General features: G+C 31.7%; 1 protein-coding gene and 1 pseudogene across 1 annotated transcript; both read right to left on the reverse strand.

Moving 5' to 3' along the window:
• Window positions 1–4512: 4512 nt before the first annotated feature.
• LOC145334428 (uncharacterized) lies at window positions 4513–8478 on the reverse strand. Its single transcript, XM_080179883.1, has 3 exons — window positions 8403–8478; window positions 7737–7816; window positions 4513–6299 (listed from the first exon to the last, which is right to left on the reverse strand). The coding sequence occupies exon 3, from the start codon at window positions 6235–6237 to the stop codon at window positions 4513–4515; it is 1725 nt and encodes a 574-aa protein (XP_080036009.1). The 5' UTR covers window positions 6238–6299; window positions 7737–7816; window positions 8403–8478.
• A 562-nt stretch (window positions 8479–9040) lies between these two features.
• LOC145333930 (uncharacterized) lies at window positions 9041–10283 on the reverse strand (annotated as a pseudogene).

Genomic DNA, 10283 nt, shown 5'->3' on the forward strand with positions numbered 1-10283 from the left:
ACAAGGTTGAAAAAGCCTTGGAGAAAAAAGAATTTGCAGTTGCTCTATTTCTAGACATAGACGCTGCTTTTTCAAAGGCAAGTATTGAGAGTATTCTCAAAAACATGGAAAGAAAAGGTATTGATCCAGGTATAGTACGCTGGTCTGAATACATGTTAGTACACAGAGAATGTTTTGCAACCTTAAATGTAGAAACAGTAATGAAGGTACCAACTAGAGGCACTCCCCAAGGAGGTATTTTAAGTATCATTTTCTGGAACCTGGAGCCAGATGACCTTCTGGACAGGTTCCCACAGGTACATCCCAGTCTTATAAACTGTTTTGCAGATGATATTGTAGATATCATATCAGGTATTGACATGAGCACCATAGAGTGCAGACTCAGGCAAGACATAAAAATTTTAGAAAAATGGGCCACAGACAGCGGCCTCAGTTTCAGTGGCCAAAAAACCAAGGTAATGGTTTTCACACTGAAAAGAAAGTACAGAAACCCCATATTGTTCTTACAAGGTGAACAAATAGAGGTGGTACAACATTTTAAGTATTTAGGTGTCACCCTAGACAGTAAACTGACCTGGTGTAAACACATTGAGAACATCACAAACAAGGCCACCAAGACTCTGGCCATGTGCAGGTCAACCATTGGCAGAAACTGGGGACTTAAACCTAAGGTATGTCGCTGGATTTATATCAGCCTTATTAGGCCTATATTATCCTATGCAAGTGTTGTATGGCTAAAGGTTGCCATAGAAAAAAGTAAGTTTTGTAAACTTGAAAAAGTTCAAAGACAAGGTTGCCGCCTCACCCTTAGTGCAATGTGCACCACAGGGTCAGAATCAATGGAGACCATCCTAGACATCAGACCCATTGAGATTCATCTCAAGGAAGTGGCCCTAAAAAGCTACATCAGGTTAGTAAGGAATGGAAACTGGAAACATAAACCTGGAGAAACCCATAGTAAGTATAATCATTCAGTTATTGTAACTGAATTAAGCAAAGAAATACAAGATATTTCAATGCCAACGGACAAACTTCTTCTTAAAGAGAGGGAGACCTGTGATTTTAACACAATCATTAAATCCAGGACAGAAATGGAAAGTATTAAAGTTCATATGAAACCCAGAACCCCAAATACAATAAATGTATTCACCGATGGTTCCAAAACAGGAGCAGGTAGCGGTTATGGTTACATTTGTAAAGGTACAACAGATATCAAGGCACAAAACTTTGATCATCTAGGTAAGCTCGCCACTGTTTTCCAAGCTGAATTATCAGCACTGGAACAAGCCGCGGCAAAACTTATTCAACTCAATATTTCGGACAACACTATCAACTTTTTTGTTGACAGTCAGGCCGCCATTATGGCAGTAAGTAACTTCACAGTGGTCAACAAGAGTGTTCTTAATGCAAAGAAAGCTCTTAATATTCTTAGCAGAGATAATGTTGTTAATGTAAACTGGATACCAAGTCATGTCGGCCACCTTGGCAACGAGGTGGCGGACAGACTTGCCAAGCTAGGTTCCTATGGAGGCGACAGCCATAGGACCAGGCCAGAACCATACTTACCTGTGTCGCTAACGTACATTAATTCTACTATTAAGGAATGGGGACTAAGAGAACATCAGAAAAAATGGCGAACCAGAAAGAAAAAATCAGACTGCAGGCAGACAAAAATGATGCTACCCAGCATACGTAATAAAGCCTGGAATTTTATCCAAAATTGGACAAGAAGAGATGTCATGTACATAACTCAAATTCTAACAGGACATGCATGTGTTAACAAACACCTTAAAGAAATGGGGTTTGCTGACACAAAAGCATGTGAACATTGCAATGACCCCATTGAATCTATTGAACACATCTTAGGAGATTGTCCCAAATACAATCAAATAAGGGCAAACATCTTCGGTAATAACATTATATTAGCTAAACACTTTTGGGAACTCAATCTGAGGGATTTAGTAAAATTCTTCAAGAAAACCAAAAGATTTAGCTACTTTGAATAAGTATTAGCAACCATAATGTAAATATATATACACACTTATTTTTAGGTAAATACTGTATATACTGTAAGCTCTATTGAGAGAGGAGGAGAGAGAGAGAGAGAGAGAGAGAGAGAGAGAGAGAGCGGGGAAGGTGGAGAAGATGAGGTATGAGGTGACGGACCTAGAGTCTGGCCTTGGTGATCATCAAGTTGGCTGTGCAGCCCAGGAAGATCACCACCTCACCCGAGGTTATCAGGGTAATGGTAAGTAATATACCGCAGAGTTATAAGTGAGTCTGCTTCCCAATTTCAAATAATTTAATAATAAGAAATCAATAATCATAATCTTATGGTTGTATCTCATTGCTATACATAAGAACACAGTTCAATGTTGAATAAGATTATTTTTCACACATTTAGCTAATAGCTACCTAGTAACTTTAAATTTTGAGAATCTAAATTTTCTGTAAAGTCATTAATGAAAAGAGAAATACTGTCAAATTATAGAATCAGAAATTTATCATTATAAATGGAACTCTAATAACAATAGGTACTTACCACAGGAGATAAATAAAGAAAAACTTTTGCTGAGACCTCAATTCTGACTGCTACAACCAACAATATATACCCTGAAATAATTAATTTAATATAAAAAAGTTGTTTTTGTTTCAAAATGATGGATGTAGCACAGAAATTGGATTTAGCAGAAGGCGTGGAATCTATGAACTACCATGCAAGAAAAAAAATCATTGCTAAATTTGCAGAAAGAAAAATCCATTGCAGTTTAAATTCAAAATTTTAAAAAGTAATCAGTTGAAGATTATATTAATACAGGTCAAGATTTAAAGTACTTAGTGGTAGTTGTGCAAGCCGTTTTCACTTCACAGGGGTAGTATTAGTTGCTGACAATTTGTCAGTGTTTCTGTAACAATGTGGCTTTATTTATGGATAGTGGATAAGGTTGTTAGCCCTAAGCCCTATGATTGCGGTGTAAAGCGTCCATTTGCCCATAAGACAACCAACCCTTTGATTGCACAACCTTTGTCTGAGAAGTCCTAACTGTGCATAGTGAGTTGCATCAGTTTTTTGGCCAAGGCATTCCCCCTACTCTTACTCCAGCAGTGGGAACCATTTTTAACGTCTTTAGTTATCACATTGTGTCCGACAGAGATTTGAACCTTTCAACTTCCCGACAACGAGCGGATGCGCTACATGTTGAGCCACAGTCGCTGATATGCAGGGGTTCATTATAAGGGGGTTATGGTTGCTTTTTCAGGAGAATATAAAAATTCACATATTAAGAAATATCTGCGGTAAAGCTTATATCTTGGTCCATATACATAACATTTATATTTGGAGTAATCATTCTATCAAAGGGTTGGTAGTCTGTAATATTGTGGAACAACTAAACTGAGAATACACAAAGAACATATATTACAAATACATAGGTATGTCTGGCATGGAGTAAATATTATCAATAAATACTAAATTATGCCCCAAGATGATGGGAATGTTGACAAGAAAAATCAGAAGTCTAGCTTTAATAGCAGCTAAGTAAATTTCATTTCACCCATAGCAACTGACAAAGTAAATTATATAGAAGCTTTGTTACTAGAAATTCATATTCCTTTTTTTTGTAAAAACAATAAAAATATTCTGCTCACCTCTATTTTTCCATTTTATCCACAGTTCTTATTTATTCTCCACATTTATTCCATTCCATTTCATTATCTGAAAATAAATAATTTTAATTTATAAGTATATTCTGTACATAATAAAATACAAGGGAAGTTTGCAAAAAATATAAGTTTGTAAAAGCAAAACAAAGATATTGTAAGCAGGGTTCCACAAAGTTAATTTAAATTAGTGATTCCATGAAAATTTCTGCTTTTCTTTAACAGTTTTAGTTTTATCCTATGTAGTTTTTGAAGAAAAAAAACTTAAGAAACTAAGGATCACCTAACTAGATATCTACCATAAATTGTTAAATAACATTCATGGTACTATTTCTTTAAAATCAGTAAATAAGATAATGGTATATATGTAAATGCATAAAATAAATATTTAAATCACAAAATTATTGATTGTAAGGCATAAAAAGCTTTCTATTATAATAAAATTTTTAAGATAAAAAAATAATCAATTAAAGAAGGTGCCTTTAAAGCCAAAAATCATTTAGTGCTTGATAACAAAAAATACATTTAATAATAATAGATTTTAAATTAAATAAAGAATATATGAGAGACTGTCTTGAATGGTTAGCAGTTAACTAAATTAATCCTACGGAGATCAATCTTTAAGCAATACTGACAAACCAAGTAATTTATATACTAATTCCATAATAGTATAGTGAATCTTCACTAAAAAAGTCAAGCAGTCTATCTTTGATAACAGACAAAATGTCCCCATACCATTTACAGACAGACGGGTTGTTTTACAAATCATTAAATGATGGTTATAATAATATATAAGAATTTAAAAGAAATTAATTAAGATGTATATATAGGTGGTTTGCATAAGATTAGGAACTAAACATCAGGTTCTTCAAGTTTAAAGTCTTTAATGTCAATTTGATTAATATTTTCAAAAAGCTCTGAATGATCAATATTGTCACTATCATAGAGATAATCACCAGTTTCTTCTTCTTTTACATTTACATCTGCATCGTCTTTTTCAATGAAAGCAGGCTCCTCTTTAATAGGGAGAGAATCATTAGCAAGAGTTTCTTCTTCCTTAGTTTGAGGTAAATCTGAGGTAAATTCTTCCCAATATTTTTTCACCAAATCTTCTTCTTCAACTTCTATTTCAGCATTCTCTAGTTTTGCTTCGGAAACATTATATGCGTCATCTTCCTTTGATTTCGGACCTCGTTTGTCAATGAAAGTAGGTTCCTCTTTTATAGAAAGAGAATCTTTAGCAAGAGTTTCTGCTTCCTTAATTTCTTCTTTTACATTCATGATATTAAGAGCTTCATCATTGTAAACAGGTTCATCTACTTCATTTATATCTTCACATATCATGTTTATAGGATCAAGATCTTTCTCTATAGTTTCCTCTACAACAGTTTTAGTTGTTCCATCTATCTGAATTGTGAGAGGATCTTTATTAAGAGTTTCTTTTTCACTAATATAATCAAGACTGGTTTCGTTATTTATTTCAGACAATGATTTTATTTCTATAGGTGAAAGTTTCCTTAGCTTGACACAAACAGGTTTCATTGTTGATAGTAGACCATTGTAGTTGTCCTTATGTACAGTTTTATGTTTATTAACATCTAGGAATGATTTACTAAACTTGTCAGATGTATCTAGATTCTTTCCAGTATGTTTCTTCATGTGTCTGTCTCTATTTCCTTTTAGTGAAAATGATTTTTCACATATATCACATGAAAATGGTTTCTCCCCACTATGTTTACTCATATGAGTGTCTCTATTTACTTTCACTGAAAATGATTTACCACAAACATCACATGAATATGGCTTCTCTCCTGTATGTGTTCTCATATGAATGTCTCTACTGTTTGATTGTGAGAACGTTTTCTCACATATATTACATGAATATGGTTTGTCTCCAGTATGATTTTTCATATGTAAATCTTTACTTTGAGATGTTGTGAATGATTTCTCACATATATTACATGAATAAGGTTTCTCCCCTGTATGTATTCTCATATGTCTGTCTTTATCACCAGACTGTGAGAAAGATTTACCGCAAATTTGGCAAGAATATGGTTTTTCACCAGTATGTGTTTTCATATGTCTATTTTTATGATGAGCTGTGGTGAATGATTTAGCACATATATTACATGAATATGGTTTCTCTCCCGTGTGTGTTCTCATATGTCTATTTTTTTTGCTTAATTCTGAGAATAACTTACCACATATTTCACATGAATATGGTTTCTCACCGGTATGTGTTTTCATATGTCTATTTTTATGATGAGCTGTGGTGAATGATTTAGCACATATTTGACATGAATATGGTTTCTCTCCCGTATGTGTTCTCATATGACTTTCTTTATTGTTTGATTGAGTAAATGTTTTATTACATATTTCACATGAATATGGTTTCTCACCAGTATGTGTTCTCATATGAATGTCTCTATGGTAAGCTCTACTGAATGTATTGCCACAAATATCACATGAATATGGTTTCTCTCCCGTATGTATTCTCAAATGAATGTCTCTATTACTAGCTGTACTAAATGTTTTGCCACAAATCTGACAAGAGTTCTTCTCTTTTTCACTATCCATTATTCTATGCTGTTATATAATTATAGATATTTGATATTCCTACAGTGGCATCAGTCACAAATCTGAAATAGTAAACTTATGTAATTTCAAATAAGTAGGTATATACTAAATAATTCTTTCTATTCTTAAATATCATAATGTTTATTTGAATGGTATTAAAGAGGACACCTGTTATCTACTAAGTATATTTGCGATTACTTTTATTTAATGAAATCTTCTAATTTTTAACATGTACAAAACGGCCTGCTGTATTGCATCAAGATCCATGTCAGATCTATATAGGAAATAAATGTCTATAAATGAGCTCAAGTCTTCCAAGAAATATATGTTTAAAACTTATAGTGCTCCAATAATCCATAATAAAATCCCATTGGCCAGAACGATAAGACCCATTATTTTACTCTATTAAAAATAAATTCATTTTTTTCATTTCATGTTGCTATTTACAGTATATTGAAGTATTTAATTTCTAATCATGAAAAAGAAAATTTAAATTTATAATATAATAAATTTAAGAAAACTCTGTTTTAAAAGAATTCGATTGTGGCGACACTTTGTGTGTTCAAATATTAAACTAAAATTGTAGTAATCATATTAACCCTTTGGTGATGGTATTGTAAAGAAAAAAATATAATTTAAAAAATCTTTTTAAAATCATTTAAATTATTAAATATTTACTTTCTTTAAATAGTAATGCCGGGTGAGGAAAATAGATTTATTGAGAAATAGATATGCATATAGAAAACTAGCCAATAGGGAGATAGTGATATCGAGCAAACTCTAGTACTAAATAATGGTAAATCATATATTGAAGTACTATAAGTGAGTCTTATGCCTGATATTATTATTAATTTAGTAATAACAAATTCATAACTATTTTAAAAATAAGAATTATAATTTTCTATTCAATGTTAGAGAAGCTAAATTAATACAGATCCTGCAAAAATGAATTATAGATTTACTGTGGTAGGAGGCATCATACGGACAAGCCTTTTCTAGAGTATACTACGCTCTGGGACTCCCGGCAAATGCAGGTGTAAAAACTCCACCCATCAACTTTAGACACGCTATCAAAAGACGATCAGTTTGATAAGCAGTCACACCCAACCCATTGCTATGGAATACAATGGCCACCTGGGCATGGGGAGGGGATTACCCCCTCCCCCTTTCCGCAGCCGGACCTTCCCTTTTCTCTGCCATCACCTGCCTACCCCAAGGAGGCAGCCTTCCCTCCTACCTTTGCGCCTGTGGACACAGCCCCAGCTCAAAGGAACCCCTCACCAGCTATCCCTCATAATCTGTTATTATACTTCTATTTGCTATATAAACCTGTATATCTATTGTAATGCTTCAGTTCAAATATATCTTTTAAGCAGTAACTACTTTTAGTTATTTATTGATAGAATCTTTAAGGCTAGGGGCTCGTTTGAATCGAACTCGCTCAGTAGGGTTAAACTGCTTCACCCCTACCACATTACAACGGTTCTAAAACTACTTACCTGTATGTTATGATCTTTATCTGAAACTCTTTAGAGGTCCAAGTTCTGACTGGCACAACAAATAATATTTCCTCAGCAGCCTGAAAAAATTAAAGTAGTATATTCAAAAATATTTGATAATGATTTTCATTTACTTATTATTTAGTATTCGGATTTACATTATTTTACTATAAAATTATATTAAGTAAGATTTAAAAATGACCTTTAGGTGTTGTCTTGAAAATTTGATAAAGAAAAATAATTAATGGATGTTTAGAGACAATGTTAGAAAATTATAATTATCATTTTCCTAATTTTCAATTTTTTGGCCAGCAAAACCGACATTCTTATAAGAAATGTGCTTATTTACAATGATAATTAAAATTGAAGTTATCTCTGGATAAAAACTTAATATTAATTGAAGTTCTCTGATTTACTTTTCAAAATACTGTATTAGATTATAAAAGCATCCTGAGCAAAGTTTTTGATGAGATTTTGACAATAATTTTAGCCATGGTACAAAAGTGTGTAAGAATGAAGTTTTTACTCCTTTTAGTTATGGTCACAGCTTCAAAAATGATTCTCTAACTCTATAAATATAAAATTTGAAGGATAATATTCCAACTAATTCTTGTCAACCTCTGTGGTCTTTCTATACAAAGGTTTTTGAAATTGTTAATATATCACCTGGATTTATAAACATGAGTTACAGCTCTTATTCTTCTCTTTCATATCATTTCATTTTCTATTTTGAATCTGAAAAGAAAATATATATTCAGTATCATATTAAAAATATTCAAACTTGAAGAACCTGATATTTAATAATTTTTTTAGAAATTCGTGGCATACCATTTTTCTTGTCATTTAATTGATATGTACTTATTTTTATTTAAAAAAAAGGTTTTCATGTTTCATGATTTAAAATGAATTGAATTTATATGTAGGTTTAATTAAGAACCTAAATAAAACTAATCATTTTTTTGTAAACCCTTAAAAAGCATAAAACTTTTTTGAGGGTCTTACTGTACAGATAGACAGGTTAATTTACAGACTGTTTGACTGATTGATAACAATATTATAAATTATAACAAGAATAAATATATCAAGATAATATAGCTTAAAACATTTAAAACAAAATAGAAGTATATATACAGGTAGGTTATATAAGAATAATAAAAAAAGAGAAAATGATAAAAAAGGTAAATAAAAGTTAATAAGATATTTTATATGAAAAATTATCAACTATTACAATATCTACAATATCTGATACAATGTATTATGTTTTTAGATTTTCAATAATCTAATTAATGTCATTATCCTTAAACTATTAATAAGCATCATAAAAGTGAAAAAGTTCTGCAGTATTGTTAGTATCTAGGTACTTTACTTATATAGCAATAAATCTAGTAAAATTAGAATATGGCAAAAATAGAACATTGATATTGATAACACACTGAATTAACAGTATTTACTTGATTAAAATGTCTATACTAACTAGGTACTAAGGCAAATCTGAGGTAAATTCTTCCCAATATTTTTTCACCAAATCTTCTTCTTCAACTTGCATTTTAGCATTTTCTGTTTTCACTTGAGAAATATTAGTTTTGTCCTCTTCCTTTATAAATACTTCTTCAAATTCAGGATTAACACTAATTTTGTCACTAATATCAATATTGTTGTCACTAATAGCAATATTGTTGTCACTAATATCAATATTGTTGTCACTAACAACTACATAATTCTCACTAGTATGTACTTCATGAGTCTTAGCATGTTTATTTCTGCTGCTTGAAGCAGTAAACGCTTTTCCACAAATACCACATGAATATGGCTTCTCTCCTGTATGTGTTCTCGTATGCTTATCTTTATGATGAGATAGAGAAAATAATTTTCCACATATATCACATGAATATGGTTTCTCACCAGAATGTATTCTCATATGTCTCTCTTTACTTTGAGCTGTGGTGAATGATTTCTCACATATATTACAGGAATATGGTTTCTCTCATGTATGTGTTCTCATATGCTTATCTTTATGATGAGATAGAGAAAATAATTTTCCACATATATCACATGAATATGGTTTCTCTCCAGTATGGGTTTTCATATGTGAATCTTTATGCTGAGATTGAGTAAATGATTTCTCACAAATTTCACATGAATATGGTTTCTCTCCAGTATGAGTTTTCATATGTTTCTCTTTATTGCTTTTATCCGAGAATGATTTTCTACATATTTCACAGGAGTATGGTTTCTCACCAGTATGTGTTCTCATGTGTCTTTCTTTACTATTTACTTGTGAGAATAATTTACTACAAACATTACATGAATATGGTTTCTCTCTTGTATGTAATTTCATATGTCTATTTTTATGATCTAATCGTGAGAATAATTTCCCACATATTTCACATGAATATGGTTTCTCACCTGTATGTGTTCTCATATGAATGTCTCTATGGTAAGCTGTATTAAATGTTTTGCCACAAATCTGACAAGAGTTCTTCTCTTTTTCACTATACATTATTCTATGCTGTTATATAATTATAGATATTTGATATTCCTATAGTG

The sequence above is a fragment of the Acartia tonsa genome, chromosome 12 (assembly GCF_053477335.1).
Source record: "Acartia tonsa isolate MP-2025a chromosome 12, ASM5347733v1, whole genome shotgun sequence".
NCBI classification, from domain to species: domain Eukaryota; kingdom Metazoa; phylum Arthropoda; class Copepoda; order Calanoida; family Acartiidae; genus Acartia; species Acartia tonsa.